Source organism: Cyprinodon variegatus, unplaced genomic scaffold (genome assembly GCF_000732505.1).
Source record: "Cyprinodon variegatus isolate N-32 unplaced genomic scaffold, C_variegatus-1.0 Scaffold941, whole genome shotgun sequence".
In the NCBI taxonomy this organism is placed as follows: domain Eukaryota; kingdom Metazoa; phylum Chordata; class Actinopteri; order Cyprinodontiformes; family Cyprinodontidae; genus Cyprinodon; species Cyprinodon variegatus.
This window is the reverse complement of record NW_015151394.1, coordinates 147,743-168,640: the sequence shown is the minus strand read 5'-3', so window position 1 is coordinate 168,640 and position 20,898 is coordinate 147,743. Positions and strand designations below refer to the sequence as shown.

General features: G+C 39.1%; 1 protein-coding gene across 3 annotated transcripts in view; it reads left to right on the top strand.

Annotated features, from left to right (window-relative positions):
* ptpn4 (protein tyrosine phosphatase, non-receptor type 4) overlaps positions 1–17,320 on the top strand; it is an 88,907-nt gene extending 71,587 nt beyond the window's left edge. For 2 of the 3 annotated variants that reach the window (XM_015398562.1, XM_015398563.1), the window contains exons 14-27: positions 559–696; positions 1,988–2,149; positions 7,233–7,392; positions 9,012–9,095; positions 9,201–9,257; positions 9,341–9,497; positions 10,016–10,182; positions 10,274–10,364; positions 10,478–10,539; positions 10,667–10,813; positions 11,573–11,701; positions 12,167–12,315; positions 13,582–13,717; positions 14,206–17,320. In XM_015398562.1, the coding sequence (XP_015254048.1) occupies positions 559–696; positions 1,988–2,149; positions 7,233–7,392; positions 9,012–9,095; positions 9,201–9,257; positions 9,341–9,497; positions 10,016–10,182; positions 10,274–10,364; positions 10,478–10,539; positions 10,667–10,813; positions 11,573–11,701; positions 12,167–12,315; positions 13,582–13,717; positions 14,206–14,583 (2,017 nt within the window). In that variant the 3' untranslated portion in view covers positions 14,584–17,320. The remainder of the gene's footprint in view (positions 1–558; positions 697–1,987; positions 2,150–7,232; positions 7,393–9,011; positions 9,096–9,200; positions 9,258–9,340; positions 9,498–10,015; positions 10,183–10,273; positions 10,365–10,477; positions 10,540–10,666; positions 10,814–11,572; positions 11,702–12,166; positions 12,316–13,581; positions 13,718–14,205) is intronic. The other variant, XM_015398564.1, reaches the window with a different exon arrangement.
* The last annotated feature ends 3,578 nt before the right edge of the window (positions 17,321–20,898 follow it).

Sequence of the window (20,898 nt, the reverse complement as noted above, 5' to 3'; positions counted from 1 at the left end):
AAGCAGTGATGTTTTACAATTATTCCTGTCCTAAATGTTGGAGCTTTTTAGAGCTTAACTGATACAAATCTAACAACAGCTCCTTATCCGTCAAGGAGAGCTGCAGTCTGTAGACACAGATATTTTTCACGTTTAATAGTTTATTATTTTAGATTTATTTCGTCATTTTAAGATAAAAGACCCACCATGTGGTCCGGAATCTTCATAACCAGTTTTTGTGGGTTGGATGTCAGAATAATCATGGGTAAAGAGAATGAAGAGGTCTGGGGGATGCCTGTATTGACGATCAGAGGAGCAGATGTAAAGTTCCTTATCTTTACCACTGGTAGCTGGTGTTCTTGGATTAAAACGTTCCCCACGTTGCCTTCAATGGTGGTTATAACATCCTGCTGTGTAAACTGTACAACAATGCAGCTGATAGATGTTCTCAATAAAGAGGTGCCAAGCTTATTAGGATTTTACATGTAAAATGTGGCAGATTATTTTTTTTTGTTTGTGTTTAAAACAAAGACGTTTGTTTTTAGTTTGGTTGTAACCAGAATGTCTTTTTGGTCCGAGCAGGTCTCCCAGCAAGCCACTGGCTAGGAAGTTAATGGACGGGACTGACTGGGAGTCTGTAAGCAGGAACAGCCTATCAGACGAGAGACTGGAAACGCAAAGCCTGCCCACACGCTCCCCACCTGGAACTCCTAACCAGTGAGTTATAACAGAGCTGAATTCATGTTTTTTTTTTTAAGGTTTTAGTTATACGGTTCCTTGCAGAGGTATAGGCCTCAGAAGTCTTCCATCTTTTATATCAAAACCACAAACTTTAAAGGATTTGATCAGGATTATATGGGATTGACCTACAGAAAGGGATATGAAACTGTGAAGAAAACAGAAAATTGTTGATAATTTTCAGCTAATTAAAATATTAAAACTGTGGTGTGTATCTATACAGCTTTCATGAATAAATATTTTTTTAAACATACCTTAAAAAACCTGAATATATATTTACCAGCTTTTCCAATTCAGAAACTCTCGTTTTTGATTTTGATTTTTTGGAAAGTAGAGGATGTTCCCTCACAGTGAAAAAACGTCTGTGAACATCGGCCACAGATTTTTAATTGGATGTAGGTCTGGACTTTCACTAGACTATTTAAACACATTCCCATCTTTCTATCCAAACTGGGTGCAGCCCAGGAACTGTTAGCTGCCCTCTGAGCCATTGAATGACCACAGTTCTGACCCACAAACCCAGGCAGCCAAAGGGAATTATTGTTATCGTTTAGAGTAGCATTTCCACAGGCTAATAAAATCATTTTAAATGTAATAAATGTCAAGTACAACCCAAAAAAATTTCCCATTTATTTACCAGGTTTCTGCATTAATCGGAGTTCTGCATACACAACTTCACGCATCCAGCAACCTCCATTGGAAAATAGTCTTGGAGAAAACTTCTCAATCACATTTTTTAGACGTAAAATAATACTAGTCTGAAGAAGCAATCCCCCCAAAAGATAAGAAAACATTAATCCTGTCCTAAAATAACGGAAGAAAGATCGTTCTTATGTTTAGGATCTTTGATGATTTTACTGATCTCTTCTCGAAAAGTTATTTGATGATTTAGTTGAAATACATGAAATCTTGCTGTTACAATTAAATATTGATCGATAATAAAAAAAGGGTGGGTAAGAAATTTTATAAAACAAAAAATAAATATTTGAAGAAAGGTTTGACCTCAACTGACATAAACTTGCTCTGGCTAAATATTTAGGGTTGCATTGCTCCAGTGTTGGTTCTTTTTCAGTCTCCCCCTATGTTTCCTTTCCAATGATATCTCTGAAATTCAATGCATGAAATTAAAAGGAAAAACCCAAAATTAATAGAAGAACCTAAAAAAACTCCAATGTTAGATTTTGGACTCTTCAGTTTGTTTGTGATTAATCAGGTAAGACTCACTTCATGTTGAAAGTAAACACTGTATTTCTTTCCGTGTTCTTGTCAGGAACTCTCTGTTTGTACAAGATGGCACACGGCTACGCCCATCGTCGGTCGGCCACCTGGTTGATCACGTGATCCACGCCTCTCCCAGCCTACCTGTCTTCTCCTCCAATCACAAGTCGGCATCATCCACGCAGGCCAACAGCATCAGCCTGGACTCGACACCGTCAGTCCTAATCTTTTGCTCTTTCTGATAATAATTTCATTTGTCCCATTTTCTTTACCTCTTCTTTTCAAAACAGAGTTTCTAAATGGGGATAAATGTCAGCTTTGACTTGGCAAAGGATTAGTTAGATCATAGCTTCGCTGCTTCATAAATAAAACATCTCCGCAGAACAGCCAGCCTTTAATTTAGCAATTACATTTTCCTCATCAGTGTTAGTCAGTCTGTCTGTGCTGACGGGTTTATTTTTGCTCCTTTAAACGTCTCTCGGTGTCTGTGGCGTCTCCCAGCAGTTCACACCCTCTCTTGGTGTCATTTAGCTTGCCCCATTGGAAAGATGAGCCCTTTGAAAAACAGCCTGTAAAATGTGTTTATAGCAGCATAGCAGGGTGGAGGAGATTGAACAACAGGACTTAAGTAGATCTGGGCTTGCTGCACATCCCCAACAGCTCGCACACTACCAAATATCCGGTAAAGATTTTTAAGGTCCCAAATTGCTGTGGGTGTAAAAAATTAAAGAGCTGGGCCGATGCAGCGGTTTTCAGAGCGGTGAAGTCAAATCAAAGTGTCGCTGAAACTTTAGTGGGTCATAACTAAGAGCTAAAATATGACATAATCACCTGCTCTCTTCCCTGTAAAGCACCCTCGTTCAGCTCCTATTGCAGAAGCAGAATCTGACACTGAGTCTATTGAAAGAAAAGAAAAATGTATTTCAGTAAAATTATTCCAAGGGGTAGAGAACAGATCCCATATTAGGAAATAATTGTCCTAACACAGTGCAGGAATAATTGGCAATCTCCCAAGTTGATCTAATAAAACTTGACTTGATTTGAGTCTCTATAAAGATTTTATAAAGTTTTATGAAATAGACTATCTGAGGAAACCAACTCTGGTCTGCTTTGAAGGAAACTAAGCAGCTGTGTTATAAAATAACCTAGCGATTGAGTTTCAAAGCTGATTAAAAGAAAAGAGCTTTGCTGAGCACGGTGGAGGATCTGTAATGCTGTGGGCCTTATACATCGCAATTTCTTCTGGGAGGGGGGAACTGCTTCCAATCCCCCTGACCTAAAACTTCAAAATAACTATGAGCTAAACTTAAGGTGAGGTTGTCAAATGTTTTGCTAAAGGCTGTGTGAGATATTTCAGATGCACAGTAAAAACTGAACTATATTTTGAAGGATTTATTCACACATCCTTGGCAGAGGTAGAAATAATCTCGTAAATTTTCTGTCAAAGATTGTCTTGACCTAACATTAATTATTCCCTTAATGAAATCATGAAAAAGTCAAAAATCGATGGCAATTTGTCCAAATTCTTAGATTTTAACTGTAAATTTGGAGCAGATCAGACTGGTCTTAAGCCGTCTGTGTCGTGAATTTTCAGTCGGCATAATGGTGACAGATCAAAGCCAAGGAATTTGACTTAACTGTCATGTGCACAACACTTAAGAAATATTAGCCAAATTTTACAAACCCCTTTTCCTATCTGATTATTGATTCATTAATAATAAAAAAAAAAAGGTTAACAGATTGAACCGTTAGCAAAAATCATTAGCTGCAGTTCTGTAAATTTGAATACAGAAAGATAAAGGAAAGGCAGGTTGTGATGTTTAGTTTAGTAGCAGACAGCTCTGGCTGTAAGGGGTTTATCAGACTGATAGCTTGGGGAACGACGCTGTCTCTGTGTTAGCTCTGCTTTCCAAATAGCGCTTTTTTTAGACATCATGTAAAAGTTTAAACAGTTTCAGTCTGCAGTGTTTTTAGTGGCCCTTTTCCTGACCTGTACAAGTCTGTACAGATGCGTTTATGGTTTTTTAAATCCACCATTGCTTCTTTTCTATATTGGATGATTCTGTTGTCATGGTAGTAATCTCCAGAAATGGATTCAAAGTAATAAGTTGAACTTTTAGTGATATTCTAAGCCTTTGGTGGCTCTAATGTCTATCTTTCACCAGCTCCATTATGGCATCTGTGGAAAAGATTTGCTCCCAATCCACTTCCTTCATAATAACTATCTGATTGCTGCAGATTATATAGTAATGGTGCATTTTTTCCTCTCACAATTTATGTTCCTTATGGCAAAAACTAAAAATGCAACTGCAGCTTTACCATCCTGATTGATTTCCTGGTTCACCACTTTATTCAGGCCTATAATCCAAATCTTCCCAAAGGGTTTCTCTGATTTTCTCTGATGTGAGCTGACGGTTCTCCTGCAGTAGAAGCAGTTGCACACTCTGCAATTCACTCTGACATTAATGCAATATTCTGCATATGTTGCTGCGTTTGTAGTTGAATTTGGGGACATTTGATATTCGAAGTAATGTGCATAAATGTGTTTGTTGTATTATTTGAAGGATATCGTTGGGTTCGATTTTCTTCCCACAAACTTAGAGCTCATTTGGGTTTTTAATTGACTTGTTTATCAATTTCTCATATTGCTAAGTTCTAACCGCAGTCCTGTAAAAAGGATTTTTCACCCTTCCAAATTTTTCCTGTTTTTGCTTTTTCTCACATTTTTCTTTTTCAGATTAATCATCTTTTATATCATAGACTTAGACTGAACTTTATTTATCCCTTGGGATTACTCCTTCAGGTAAATTCTGGTTCCACTAGCTTATATAGAGTACACAGAGTTAAAGCAAGATGCCATTTAAAAATACTACAGACAATATAAAAAGAGCGTATATCATACAAAAGAGCATGAAAAAAAGTTGTAATGTCCTGAAATATATTTCCTGTAGATTTAAAAATATCTGCACAGTAGAGCCAGTCGAGCTCTAAGGAAAGACTAGATAATAGTTGACTTGGATTATTACACTTGTACTGTAGAGATGTACTGACCTAATACGAATAAGTAAAAAATTACACGGACTTCACAGTAGTTGGCATGTGTACGGAAGAGGATTAGGGCCACTGAAAAAAAAAAAAGTTAACTGATTTTTTTAATTTTATTTCAGTTTAATATGGGAAAAAAAAGTCAGAATTCTGACTTTAATTTCAGAATTCTGACTTTAATTCTGAGAAAAAAGTCAGAATTGCGACTTTTTTTCCCATGTTAAACTGAAATAAAATTTAAAAATCAGTTTTTTTTTTCAGTGGCCCTAATCCTCTTCCGTACATGTGTTATTGCACAGTGAGAGAGAAAAATATTGCACATGAGTGACATAGATCACTGCTAGTCTTGCGGAATCCAGAAACCCCTGCAGTAGAAGCTGTCTTTCAACAGGGAAGTAGGCAGTAAGATCTATAAAACCAGCACACCATCCCAAGATCTAAACAAAGCCTCAAAGTTAATGGTTCAACAGTCAGAGGAAACTGGGAAAAAATGGGATGAATACTGTGACCCTAAAATCTGTGGTACTCATAATGATTGGCTGTTGTGGCCATCCATCCATTTCTGTCACACTCTATTGTGTTTGCGAGGGGTGCTGGTGCCTATCTCCAGCTGTCTACAGACGAGATGCAGGGTACACCCTGGTCAGGTTGCCAGTCCATCGCAGGGCAACATAGACCGACAGGACAAAGAACCATTCAGGCACACACTCACACTTAGAGAATTTGGAGAAGCCAGTTAACCTAAAAGTCATGTTTTTGGACTGTGGGAGGAAGCCGGAGTACCCAGAGAGAACCCACATATGCTCGGGGAGAACATGCAAACTCCATGCAGAAAGACCCCGCGCCGAGAATCGAAATCCCGGAACCTTCCTGCTGCAAGGCAGCACTGCTACCCACTGTGCCACTGAGCAGCCCCATTGAGTCCAATGACGTGAAAATTGCCCGATTTACGAGTACTGCTTCTTACCTGGCGCAAATCTACTGTTTATATAACTGGTGTCCTGAAGAAGGTAAATTTAAACGTGTCTATTCTTCAAGAGCATTATTTGTGAATGTGGGCCTATGGTTTATGTGGTGAGCTGTCAAAGCCTTACTGTTACATAAGAAAGCAAAAAGTAACATTTTATTTGAAAAGATTTGAAGTGCATGTTGTCCAGTCATGAATGTTGTCACGAATGGAAATTTAACTCTCCTGATTGAAAATGTCGGGCCTTAAAACTTAAGCTAGTCCATTCAGGACGGTTGGAGAAAAAATCAGGACAAAAAAAATCAGGACAAATTCTGGTGTTAGTTTGTAAGGCGAGGATGGTTCAACCCTTTATCACATCTAAAGGGGTAATAACTGCCTTGAAAAGCTTATTCCCCACAATAAATGGGATCAACTTTAAAATAACTGTCTGATAGTCCTCACATAAACAGGTTTGATCCGAACAGTTAAGCATAAATAAGCAGAACAGAAGAATTCACTGAGATATAAATATTTTGTAGTATTTTACGAGTTGTTTCACAAAGCAGATGTGAGCTATAAAGATGTTTGCTGATCCATTACAAGCCTCTGCCTCATGTCGAAGTGATGAGAGCAAAGGAGGTGGATGTGCCATCTTGGCTCCGTCCCGCTAAGCACCGTCTCAGTCTGACCTGGTTTTGACCCGTAGTAAATGTCAACCCGTGTGTGTCTGTTTAAGGCACAAAGTGGCACCAGTTGCAGCAGCCAAAACAAACGAGATGCTCTTTGACTGATGCCCCCTTCCCCCAAGGAATGCCGCTTCGTAGCCCTTTTCTCCGACACAGAAACACACACTGGCTGAATCGACAGGCTTTTACCCACAAAGAAGCGAGGCTTGACATTTCTGAAAGCTTTAACTGACTGACCATGTTGTCCCCCCCTCCCTGCGCGCACTAACAGTCTTTTACTGTCGGCTTGATGGAGATGGAGCGTGAGGGATGGTTGTTTTCCTTCTCTTTGCTGCCTTTTTATTGAGGTTAATGCCCTGGGACAAACCGTTCTATTACCCCTTTCTGTGTCTTATTTCCTCTAATACTTATCTATATTTTTGTACTTATCCCCTAAAACAAGTTTTCAGCTTTTTATATACTGTAAATTTGACAGACTCTACCATCATGCAGAAGAAAATTCAGGTTTCCATCGATCAATGTTCATTTGCTGACCTTACTCTTTATTTCCTCTGTTGCTCTGTCTTTCAGTGGAATCTAACTTTGTTTTGTTTTTCATTTTTTGTCTTCTTCATCAGGTCTCCTGATGGGATGGATGGCCAACCTCCAGCTCTGCCCCCGAAGCAGCTGAGCAGGAAAACTCTGAGCCAGATCATCCAGGCTCACTCCCAGCAGAGCCTCCTGGACAACCACCTCAACGAGATGTACGACGTTCCTGTGAACGCCGACAAAACCACGGTCAGTGAGCCCAGGCAACGTGTCTCTATAAGGAGGATGCTAATCACTTTAGCTTTTCTTTTAAGTATCATGATCTCACAGATAAGAAACAGAAAAAAATATATATCTTTTAAGAAAAGCAATCTAAAAAAAATTAATGGTTTAAAAAAAAAAGCCCTAATTTATAGCCCCCTCAGTGAGCCTCAGTGATGATCTCCTGTTTAATCAGAGTTCTGTATGGAAGAGGAACAGTCCCATAGAATTACAGATTCCCTCTTTGGCTAAAAGTGGAACAGGGGATTTTTTCACATCTCCATCCTTTGTCTTCCACCAGAATCACGCAGACATTTTCCTGGAGGAAAAGCTCAATCTTAGTCTAATATGAACAAAGCAAACAGTTTGAGTTAAGTCACAGTTTATCTAGTTTACAGCTTTTCGAACTGTACATGTTGGCAAGCTTAGCTGAGCACCTACTTTTTGAAGCCATTTCATGAATTTTATAGATTAGAACACATCAGACTTTCCTGAAAGGGATGGTCTCTAGTATTTCCCAATTTAAATAGTCGGTAACGGATAATGATTTCTGTGTCATATTTAGACCATAAAAACTGGACACTGTTGTTGATTCTAAGTTAAAGTTTACCAACATTTTGATCAACTTGTATGACTAAAAATGGGCTAAAACAATTTATTGGGTTGATTCTGATTAATCAATGCTTTAATTGATAGTTATCTAATTTAACAACTGAGTAATGGACCTTATGCACAACTCAACTATTTCCTGAACTGAAGGAAGCTGTTGTGTTTCCTGTCTTTCATTACTGGCTGAACTGATTAATCCAGGTGTGCCTCACCATGGTTACTGAGGTTAGGCACACCTGGATTAATCTGTTCATCCAGTAGAAAAAGACAGGAAAAAAAAGAGCTTCCTCCATTTCCAAAAATAGTGGAGTTGCTCATAGAGCCCATTGCTAAGTGAAGTTTACAAACCTAAGAAATACAATTTGTTTTAATCCACTCTGAACAGTAATTAATCCAAACTTGTACTAAACATATGTACAGTTTGCATTTAAGATGATTTTTTTTTCTTTTTAGTTTATTGAATATAAGTGTAAGAGGCAACTTTTTACTTCTTTATGAATATTTTACCAATCGGCCGGGCCGTTCTTATTCTATGGGCTGACTAATAGGCTCAGAGAAAAACAGCTTTTTTGAATGAAAAGTTTCTAATGATCAAATATGTTTTATCAAAGATTCGTCTGCATTTTATGGTAGATGTTTGTCCCAGATTAACTGCATAAAAAACAACCTAAGCCTTCTAAAATTCTTGTAGCAGAAATTAGTTTTAAACAGTCATACATCATAGTGGTATATTAGCTTCAAAGAGTTTTAATGATGTTTAATAATGTTTGTTAAAGAATAAAAGAAAAATGTTTTCTGCTATAAAGCGGTCATTCCACATGGATTTGCAGCTTTATATGACTTTTTGCCCCCTGGTGGTCAACTCACTCCCGTCTTCAATATTTGATGTTTCAGTTTAAAACACATTTGTCAGAAACAAATGTTATGATGCAGATCTGTGGGAGGAGAACAGCTGGATACAAATGTGACTCGATTGTGTTTTTAATGGCTTCTTTCAGCTTAACGGCGTCGTTCCGCATGATAATCTGGTTCTCATCAAGATGAGGCCGGATGAACACGGACGCTTTGGCTTCAATGTGAAGGTGAGCTTTAAATTCAGCTGTTCATTGGTTCATGCCTCAGTCTGAACCCCTTAAAAAACAAATCTGTGCTAGTTATTAGATTTGAACATAAGTTTTTATCTCCAGGGTGGAGCTGACCAGAAGATGCCTATCATTGTCTCTAGAGTGGCTCCGGGTACCTCAGTAAGTTAAAGAACGAGCCTCTCAAACACCTGCTGCTTTTCAGATCAATAAAATCTCCCTTTCATCCCCGTCTGCCTCTTCAGGCCGACCTCTGCGTGCCTCGCCTTAACGAAGGCGACCAGGTGGTCCTTATAAATGGGCGGGACATCTCTGACCACACTCATGACCAGGTGGTAATGTTCATCAAAGCCAGCTGTGAAAGCCACTCTGGAGAGCTGATCCTATTGGTCAGGCCGAACGGTAAGTTCTTAAGATGAAACATAATCTGATAATAAATACAAACCTCATAACATTGAAAACATCAAGCAGGGGGAAAAATGGACAGAGCTATTAAACCAGCATTTTAAGAAATTAACCCAAAGCATAACCTCAATTATTTTACAAAGACAACAAACCAAATGTTTTGGAGTGATAATGAAGCTCTGATCTCAAACCCAGAGAAAATGTAGCCTCAGCACTGGAAAAACGAGCTAGAAATAAGTAAAAATGTCTTAAATTAAGTGTATTTACCCTTAATTTGAGTTGGTAAATTAGATGATTTGCCAATGGAATGAGTATTTTTACGCTTCAAATAAGATATTTCTCTAAAATGCACTTGAATTAATTCTTATTTTAAGTGTAAATTGTCTTATCCAATTGGCAAAATATCTCTTACCTTCTCAGTTTAAGAACAAATGCACTTAGATTTAAATTTTTTTCCAGTGAGGTCTCAATCTAAAGGAAATAGTTGTGTGATTTGTTTTCTCCTTGTCTTTCAGCAATTTATGATGTAGTGGAAGAGAAGGTAGACTCTGAGCCAGAGTTTCAGTACATCCCAGAGAAATCCCTGCAGGATCCCACCCAGCTTGACCAGCATGCCTTGAAGGACTCCATGATGGCTTTAAAGGAAGGCCTGAGCAGTGGAGCCATACTGGCTCAGTTTGATGTGAGGAGGAAATTCACTTCGTCTGACTGAATGCATTAATCGGACAGGAAAAGGTTTATCTTCCTGATGATCTCCATCTTTGGTCCCACAGCAACTGTACAGGAAGAGGCCGGGGATGACCATGCTGTGTGCCAAATTACCTCAGAACGTTTCCAAAAATCGCTACAGAGACATCTCCCCATGTACGTGACCTCGCGTCTTCATGTTTCCTCTATTCACACTCTCTCCTGCTTCCTTTCATCGTGAAATCTAAATCTCCCTGTTCCCTGTTGGTTTTCTTGCGCTCCGCTAACAGATGATGCCACACGGGTCGTACTGAGAAGCGCGGACGACTACATCAATGCAAATTACATCAATGTGAGTTTGTTTCTCCTTAATCAGAAGCATGACCTTCCTTATCTTTTAAAGCTTCAGTGTTTCTTACCTGTGATGAAGATAAAAAAGTGATGACATTATCTGATATATGACACGTCCCTCTGTGCAGATGGAGATTCCTGCATCCAGCCTGATAAACCGCTACATCGCATGCCAGGGCCCACTGCCCAACACCTGCCCTGACTTCTGGCGCATGACCTGGGAGCAGGGCTCATCTATGGTGGTCATGCTGACCACACAGGTGGAGAGAGGGCGGGTAAGTTATATCCCCAGGCATAGGGGTGTAATAATAGTTTTGTATCGATGCATCAATCCAACAGCCGACGATCCGATGCATCGACACGTCCGCAAGATTATCGATTCATGGCTGTTTTTTTTCCTCCGGTCTATTTTTATCAATTTTCTCCTGGACATAATTCTGACTCCTTTGCTGCGGTGGCACTAAACCCTCCTACCTCGCTTCCTTTAGCCACTACCCTCTTTCCGCATGCACACACACTCACACACTTGCGTAAACACAGAGGCATTATTATTTTTCAGTGAATGAGGTTTTCATAGGCCTAGGTGGAGTACAACTTTGCTACTTCTGTTATTTGCTGTTGTTTCTCAAATAAAATGCATAACGATATTACAGCTTTCATTGATTTATTTCAAACTTGAAACTTTGTTTAGCCTGTAAGGTCAAAAAAGAAAATTAACCAATTAATCAAATGTAGAAATATGTCAGTGACTTGTTTTTGTTCATTTAGACTGTTAAAACAGATTAAAAAGGACAATGAATCCTGGAAATTTGATGTGAAAATCATGTGAATCAGACATTTAACGTCCCTGATTCTCTTTATTCATTCATTCATTCATTCATTCATTCATTCATCCATTCATTCATTCAGTATTAAACAGAGCAGCTTGTGAAAGAAAGAAACCAGCATTACATAACAACAAAGAAAGCTCCAGAAGCAGATCCTTGCAAGCTCTTAGAGAGAGATCTGATCTGCATGATCCTCTGTTTTTGCAGGTGAAGTGTCATCAGTACTGGCCCAACCCAGACAGCAGCACCTCCTACGGAGACTTCAAAGTCACGTGCCACAACGAAGAGGGCAACTCTGCCTTCCTGGTGCGAGAGATGACGCTCACTCACACACAGGTAATCACACAGACACACGCGCTGATTAAACCACGTAGGGAAGGAGTCGAGAAGGCTCCAGATACTCTCACCCTGCTGAAGACCCCGAAGAGGTGTGTTGCCATAGTGACCAGTGTGGGCTGTTCTTTTTCTGGATCCCCACGCCGAGGCGCCGGCTTCATGCTGTGGGTTCTGGTTGCCATGACAACACAACCATCCCATTCAGTCACAATGCAGATACAGAGAAAAGATGATCTAATGAGGAGAGTGAGGAGTAGGAGGAATATTTACTTATTTTTGCTGTTTTTATGGAATATGTTAATGAAAAGTTGGCTTTGTTGGCATGTTTAGGCGCTTCGAGCTTCAATGATGTGGTCCTAAACTTTAAACTCAAACTCTTCTCCATATAAGACAAACATAAAAAAAGGATTGCTGTTATATATATGAAGTCATTTATCATTTGTTAAATGTTCTTTTTTTTCTCAGAGTGAGCAGCAGAGAGAACTTACTCAGCTTCAGTACCTGGCTTGGCCCGACCACGGCGTTCCTGATGACTCCACTGATTTCCTGGACTTTGTAGCTCTGGTACGAAGCAAACGGGCTGGACAGGACCAGCCGATGGTGGTACACTGCAGGTACGGTTGTTTTATTTTAAACATACAAGTAGTTTTTTCTTCTGTATCTAAAAATGAAGTAACCCCCTATTGATGGCATTGAGAGCCACTTTTAAAACACCCTTTCTTCCTGTGATCAACATGTTCTTAATCAACTCAAAGGTCCGGACACGGGATGGGGAATGAAGTTTACTCACAATATTCTCACTCTGATGCATTTAAGGAGCATAACAACAGGAAAGGGATAAATTCATAACTACTAAAAACCGTGGGTCACATAGACACGTCAGCTGCAACAGCTCCTAAATGAGCAATAATTAAAAAGGAATCCTAATGTTTTAAATAAAAACAATAAATAAAACATAAAGCCCCCCTCTTTTTCTTTGCAAAGTCAAGAGAGAAAAGGAGCTAAAAAGTAGTGCCACAGTGCAAATACTTTTAAAGGATGCAGTGGCATCTTGGACATTGTTGAGACCCTGGGAAGTCTCATATGATGCTCAGGAAGTAAACACAGGCTTCTTTTCAAACCGCAGTAATTCAGCTCCATACTTTTAAGTTTGGCTGAAGTCATTGTTGAAGCGGACGATTGTTTATAGGGAATGTAACTTCCAGGTGACATCAGTTCATGACTCAAAACAGAACAGATACAAGTTGAAAGCCACATCACTTCCATACACTTCCACAATCCTCGCTGCATGAGCTTAAAGCTGGCCTAGATGCTTTTCTCAGTGGACAGCCATGGTTTGTAAACCTGAAGAGGCTGCGGGGCAAAAATAAGTATGTTGATTTTAAGGGCAATTCTATGTAGAGCATCTAAAAGCAACATAGCAGCATGACTTAGGTTTGCTTTGTTTTATCTGACTTCTTAACCATTGTCCTATTGAAATAATTACAGCACCACATTGTTTCTACATTATACATTCTGTTAGGAGGAAACCAAACAGCATATCAGCAAACACCTCAATTTAGAGTTGTGGTGATTTGGGCGCTCATTGGTCTGATAGTTTAAGTTTTGCTGTTTCTTATTAACAGTTGAAGTCAGACTCAGAGTTCACTGCAGCGTGAAAGATTGAGAAAATCACTTAGCAACTATAGCTTGCCTTACCTTATGCTAGCTTATCTTTGTACACAGTTTTTGTTTTTCACCCACTGCTGTTTCATTCTAAGTTTAGCTTTGTTTTAAGAAGAATTTTTAAATGTTTTTCTCTATTGTATCTTAAGTAAATGAAGAGAACATTAAATGTGTTTATTTTCTTTACATCCTGTTTTTGTTTTGTTTTGTTTCAGCGCTGGCATTGGTCGAACAGGGGTTCTTATCACCATGGAGACTGCGCTGTGTCTCATGGAGTGCGGTCAGCCTGTGCATCCTCTAGATATTGTCAGAACCATGAGAGATCAGAGGGCAATGATGATACAAACGCCTGTAAGTAGACTAGTTAGCGGCTTTCAGTCCTTCCTTGTTTCCTACTCGTATGTCCTTCGGCCTACCTTATATCTTACCTTCCTCCAATCTGTGTTCTTTCTTTCAATGCATCATAGAACCATTATTTTCTGTCTTGTCTTTCATTTCTTTCTCTCCTTCTATGTTCCCTTCCGTTAGTCCTTCCCCCATTTTTTGTGTTCCTTTTTCTTTAATCCTTCATCATCACCAGCCGCTCTTCCTTCCTTTTTTGTGTCCTTCCCTCTATATTTCGTCCATCTGTCCCTTCTCTTCAAAAGTGCCAACCTGCACCATATGTCAACCCTGCTTCCTGTTAAAGTTCATAGGAATTTTAATTAAATCTTTGTTTTTTAAATGAACCTTAATTTATTTTAGAAATCCTGGAAAGGTTACAATAAAAGCATGTAGGAACCCTGGAGTCAGATTAACACTCAAAATGTTCTCATCTGTTTTTTCTTTTACCCTATCAGAGCCAGTATCGCTTTGTGTGCGAGGCCATCTTGAAAGTGTACGAGGAAGGTCTGTTTAAGCCTCAAGCACCAGCCGTCTACCAGCATAAGGAAAAGCCTAGGGAGGAAAAGGCTGAGGAGGAGGAGGAGAAGAAGAAGAAAGAGGACAGAGAAGAGACTGAGAAAGTAGAGGACGAGGCAGAGGCGGCTGTGGTAGAGCTGCTGGAGGGAGGCCTGGACGAAGAGGACGAGGATGACGATGAGGAAGTGGAGGTGCTGGACGTGGGGGAAGTGACGGAAGAGGAGGAGGAGGAGGAGCCGAGCGTCGCCAGCTGCACCAGCGTGACAAGCGAGACCAGCGTGAATCCAGATCCGGATCCTGTTCCTGCTGACCCTTGACCTAAGCGTGGAGGTCACCAGGACGAGGAGAAAACAGAAGCACTGTTGCACTTTATGCTGACAAAAATGGAAAAAAATTGACAAACAGAAATGAAAATGATGAACAAAAACGAGAATTAAAGAAATCCAGCTGTGTTGAATAGGTACAGTGATGCCGTGTTTTTATAATCAGGGTTAGAACAGGTGTAAAAAACAGTAAACAGTACGAAAAAATCAAGTACGGATTGGGAAATCGCTGTAGTGCCATAAGTCTAAAGGGGAAGGGCTGCCCAGTGGATGAAAAGCTCCCCAACCGTTTTCTTTCTCTTTTTTTTCTTACCCAAAGGGTTGCCCTGTCCCCTTCTGAGCAAGTTTGCCAGGTGGACATGCCTTTTTCTAAGTCCTTTTATCTGATAAAGAGAGAAATCTTATCTTTTGTTCCTCAGAGTATTTATTGTGTTTTTAGTTTGTGTCCAACCCTGTCCACTGAACAAAAAAGCTCTATGTTCTGTTTGTTTGTATGAGTGTAGGGCTTGATGCTCTCCTGATTCAATCTTAGCTAGTGATATAGTGTTACTCCTGCTCTGTTCTGTTTTATTTTTTGGCTTTTTGTGTGGCGGGGGGGACGCAGTGATTTAATTTATTGTATGTGGTTTGATCTTTCTCCGCTTTCTTGTCTACGTTTCTGACAGCATAGACTCACAGGTGGACAGCTGAAAGCACTTTCTGGTTTCTTTTCCTCCACGCAGTGGTGAGCTAGGTACTTACTCGCTCTCCATGCTGTGGTTTTCGTAGCTTGGACACACACATACACACATACTCATAGTTTGTAATCCTCAGGGCCTTTGTTTACTGGAGATCTCTGTTTCACTTTTGCAAATATTCCCAGCAGTATTCTGTCATCCAATACAACTTAACAGGCTTAGACAAACAGAAAAACAGTTTCCACAACTAAAATCTAAACTCAACACCTGGGATCCCGTCTGTTTGGTGTTCCTGCTGAAGTGTCCTTGAGCCAGACACGAACAGTAAAGCCCTGTCTCATTCCAGTAGACATCTTCTATCTGATCAGAATGAGTTTACATCTCGGATATTTCCATATATTTCATGCTTTTGTTTGTTTGTTTCAGGGTCGGTTGAAGAGCTGCTACGAGTTTTATGCAATCAGTATTTGCTGTTTTTTCTGTTGTGCTTCGACAGAAGGTGTTATAATTAGCTGATTTAAGTCTTTAAAAAGCTCCTGATGTGAAAAGTCTGATCTGTGTTGATCTGTGTCCTCCCTCATAAAAACAAGCAAAAAAAACAACAAAAACATCTTTTTTTTATTATTATTATTAGCTTTATCCCTCATACAGCCACAAACTTCAGTGTGTTTTGTTATATTTGATCAGATTAGACCAAAACAAATGTGATTGTAAAGCTGAAGGTAAAGGATGCATGGTTTTTTTTCACCGGGATATAGATTGGTGAAATGGGGCTTTTATTTTCAGAGCAAATACCATCTGCTTCCTTTGCAGTTACTGCAGCAAGTATTCTGGGTGTACGCCTCCAACTATTTGCCCATTTTCTTCTTTTTGAAACAACTGAAGCTCAGAGCGGAGGGGAGAGTCTATGATGATCATTTGTTAAGTTCTGACTCTGGTTCTGAATTTGGATTCACCTCCAGACTTTGACTGGACCATTGTTGAGCATTAATGGGCTTTGAGAAGAAGCTCCATTTGTGGAACAGATTCTATGTTTTTAAAAGTTTTTTCTTTGTGTGAAGGTATTTAACTCCATCCGTCTCCACATCAGCTTTGTCCAGCCCCTTTTTTTTCTCTGCTTTGAACTAAACATGCCCCTCAGCATAATGCTGCTACTGCCATGTTTCACTATGAGAATGTTGTTTCTAGAAATTAGGTTTTATTTCACATTCAGAAAATGTTCAAATTTTGCAGACAGGGCGTCTGATGACATTTCTTCAATAGGCACCTCCTTGATTTTATTTTCAGATAGTTCTCTAGGTTTTAAAACCATGCACCGTTTGTATTGTTCTATCCTATCAAATACCAAATGCACTGAGTTTGGTGGTTATGAATTGGACAGAAAAGAAAAAAATTAGAACGTAGGAATGTTTTAAGCTAGGTACTGTACGTCATTTTCCCCTCTTTCCTTCTCTATTCTGATGTATGCATGAAGTTTTAACTGCATCCAAATCCATTTCAGTTGATAAAATATTTACTTTGTTTAATCTTCCTTTTCAGAGTTGAATCATAATTCTGGGGATGAACAAAGAGCTGCCATCCTCTTCCAGTTTTATTTATTTCTTAAGCTTTTCTCTAGTGTGTCACTCTCCCTCAGTCATCTTCATAGCCCACACAGCATCCATTCTCCTGTTTTTTTTCCCACCCTGATGCCTCTCTTTTTGTTTCATTGTACACAGATCCCACTCTCTCTGCTTGGCCTCAAGGCAAAAGACGCATCTGAGCAGAGTTTGGTGGGTCCAGAAGCACAGCTCAGTTTTAAACCAGGCAATCGATGACTTGCTGAGAAACTGGTTTTAACTGTTTCTGTTTCTGTTGATGTGTGTGTATGTGTGTGAGCTTAAAGCTGGCAAATCAGCGTGAAAACAAACTGAACAAAAGCGGGAAAACCTCTATAGATTGATGGGAGTCGTAAGTTTATAACGTAAGTGGTAGCTGAAGGTACTGATTGATCCAAGTCTGGGAGAGACGACATGTGGGGAGGTGTTTACGTTTGTTGTATTTTTGTAGAAAAAAAAAAAAAAAAAAAAACTAATATCAGTTTTAATTGGTTAGTGGAAGGGGACAGCACTTTGTAGAGAGGCTGGGCGGGAAGGTAGTGCTACTGAACATAAAAAGCAAATCTAAGAGACGTAAAGCATTTTAAATAAGTACTTTTATTCTTAATTTATCTTTGTTTTACTTTGGAAATGACACCTGTAAAGAACAAAGAAGAGAACTCCTAATGACACAGTGCCACTTGTTCATTTTGTGTAAATATTACTAGACGATGTAAATACAATGTTGTATATGAAAAAAAAACAACTTTAAAATAAAAGGGAAAATCATTTGTGAGCAGAAAAATTGTTTTATTTTTATTTGGATGATGCCAGATGTGACACAAATACTGTGTAACTCAAAGGTTTTTATTTGTTTATTTGATGTTCAACGAGCCACAAAGTGTTTTACCGTATTATGCCATTGGTTTATTTCCTATTTGTGTCCTAAAAAAAAAAAAAAAAGAAGCGTTTGTCCTCAGTTGCTGGTTTCTTATTGGTACCATGGTTTTAAAGTGCTTTGGACATGTCTATAAGCTTGGTTCTGAACAATTAAAGCTTGTCTGTCAAAGCATGAAGATTTGGCTTCAGATCACATTGCTTTTCCACACTGTAAAAGTGAGGTTAGGCAACACAAATTAGCTCATAGCAAGATTGATTCACAACTGAAGACTTCCAATAAAGTGAACCTCATTGAATAAAAGCAAATAGCTGTGGCTAGAAAAAAACACTTTAGTGCGAAGAATCACAAACTGCACCATCTTTTATTCAACCACATTCTCTAAACAGTAATATTGATTTACTTCTTATATCCACTGTTAACTAGTCGCACTACTGTTCTACATGCTGATGAAGATTCTCAGTCATCCAGGTCATAGTCATTCCGTAAAAGTAAAAAAAAAAACAATCCACTGGACATGGTTTCCAAGGTTTGAAGATGTTTCGCTTCCCCTCCAGGAAGCTTCCTCCAAGCGAAACGTCTTCAAACCTTGGAAACCAAGTCCAGTGGATTGTTTTTTTAAACTGTTACGGAACGGTTCTACATGGTTTAGATCTGGAGGCAGAGAATGCCACGAAAGAAGGTTGATTTTGTCTAATTGTGTTGATTCTGTTAATTTGGGCACAATGCATGCTAATGAGCTTCTAAAGGTGAAACACCATCAGTACTGGATGTCCTCCACCATGCTTTAAAGTTGACATTAGGGGCTTTCAAACAAAACAACAACGGGAAAGTTAGTAGCTAAAAACTGGATCATACTTTGGGGAAAAAAAATACAAGTTCAATTTAGTTTATATAGCGCCAATTCACATCCATTCATTTTCCTTTATGCTTATTCCTGCTGGGATCGCGAGGGGTGCTGGTGGGTCTCCAGCTGTCAATGGGTGAAACAGTTTCAGTCCATCACAGGGCAACACAGAGACAAACAACCATTCACACCTAAGGAGAATTTAGAGAAGCCAATTAACCATGTTTTGGATTGGGAGGAAGCCGAAGTACCCTCTTGCTGCAAGCCAGCAGCGCTACACACTACACTTCATTTCAAGGCACTTTAAAGAGACAATTCAATCAGATCCTGCAGTCAGATTGGTTAGGAAAACCAATTTATTGCATTTTGTCATTGACTTACAAGACATTCTCCACTTGAAGGAGCTTGCGTTGATGATTTTCGATTGCATTTTGACTCCTCAGCAATCCCTCACACTAAGCATGCATGTAGCAAAAGTAGGGTGGGAAAAACTTTTTTTTAACAGGAAGAAAGTTAACCAGCTCCACAGGCGGCCTGGTCCAGAAAACACACAGCCATCCAGACGAGCTCTGAGCCTGCTCCCATGTCAAGGGATGAAAAAGAGCACATACCGTTAGTCACAGTCAGGGAAACAGGACTACACTGAAAAACAGGCTAAGCTCTAACATCTATGAACAGAGATTTTGATGGCAGCAGCACAGCTGATATTTCCCTCCAGGATGGAGTCACAGCCAAACAGGAAAAGACCAGATGAAGCTACTATGAAGTGAAAAAAAGCAGAAAGAGGATAGAGTTGTGAGTGAATCTTGCAAAATACTGCAGAGTAGGAGAATAGAGATAGAACGAAGCAGAATTAGGATAAGTGGTCCCGATGTGATCCAGCAGCCTAAACATATAGTAGCAAAAATACAGAAAATAGCTCAGGATAACTGTTTTGGATGAGGTATAAGAAAGGTAGAGCCAAGGAAGAATGTCTGTCCAGACTGAAACTCTGACCCACCTGATCGGGCTGTCAACACTCTTACCTAGACCCACCTCTCTATTAACCCAGTTTCTAAAAAAAAAAAATATATATATATGTTTTTAACTATAAGCTTTATCAAAAAATAATGTTTTTAAGCCAAGCCTTAAAAGTAGACAGGGTGTCTGCCACACTGCCTGATAACTAAAATACATACCTCTCATTCTACTTGCAGAAATTCTAGGAACCACTAGTAAACCTGCAGATTGAGAGCAAAGGACTCTGGAACATAAAGAACAATCAGAGGTTTGATATAAGATAAAGCATTTAAGGCTTTATATGCGAAAAGGAGCATTTTAAATTCTATACTGGATTTAATAGGAAGCCAATGAAGGGAAGATAGTAGAAAAATCATCTCTGTTTTTAATTTTCATTAGAATTTTGGCTGCAGCATTTTGGATCAGTTGAAGGCTTTTAACTACAGTTTGTTGACTTCCTGATAGTAAAGAATTACAATAGTCCAGCCTTGAAGTAACAAATGCATTGACTAGTTTCTCAGCTTCACCCCATGACAGGATATTTCTATTTTTTGCAATATTCCGCAGATCAAAAAAGGAATTTCTAGAGGCATCTTTGATATAGGATTTAAATGACAGGTCCTGATAAAAAATAACACCAAGATTTTTAACTTTATTATCTGAGATCAATTTAATCCCATCCAAATGAAGTGACTGACTAATCAACCTCTTTTTTCAGAGACTCGGATACAAAGACAATGACTTGTTTTATCTGCACTACTCTGTAACATTTCTTTAGACATATAGAGCCCCTTTTTTCTTTCCGGTCTCCTTAACATTTTGCTTTATAGTGTGCAGCTCTGCATCAAACCAGGCAGCCAGCTTTCTATTTTTAAGTTCCTCTTTTTCAAAGGGTCCGCGTTGGCTAAGGCAGTACACAGGGAACTAGTAACCCCATCAACATGTCAATTTGTGAAGTGAATAAATGAAATGTTTCCCTCCATTGTTCAGTGATATATAGGAGATAAAAAGTGGAACCGATTCTTTAAAATATATATGTGCATTATCTGATAATGATCTGCTAAAGTGAAACCTTCTTTTGGAGGAGAACTCTGTTAAAGTCATTTTGAATGTTACTAAAAAAAAGTGGTCAGACTGTACATGGTTGTGAGGAAATACAGTTATTCTTTCACATTCTAATCTATGCCATATGTCAGCACAAGGTCCAAAGTATGAAGATGAGAATGTGTTGGACTATTCACATTTTAAACAAATCCAATCGAGTCGAAATGATATTAAAGACTGCATTTAATTTAATACTTTTTTGACTTT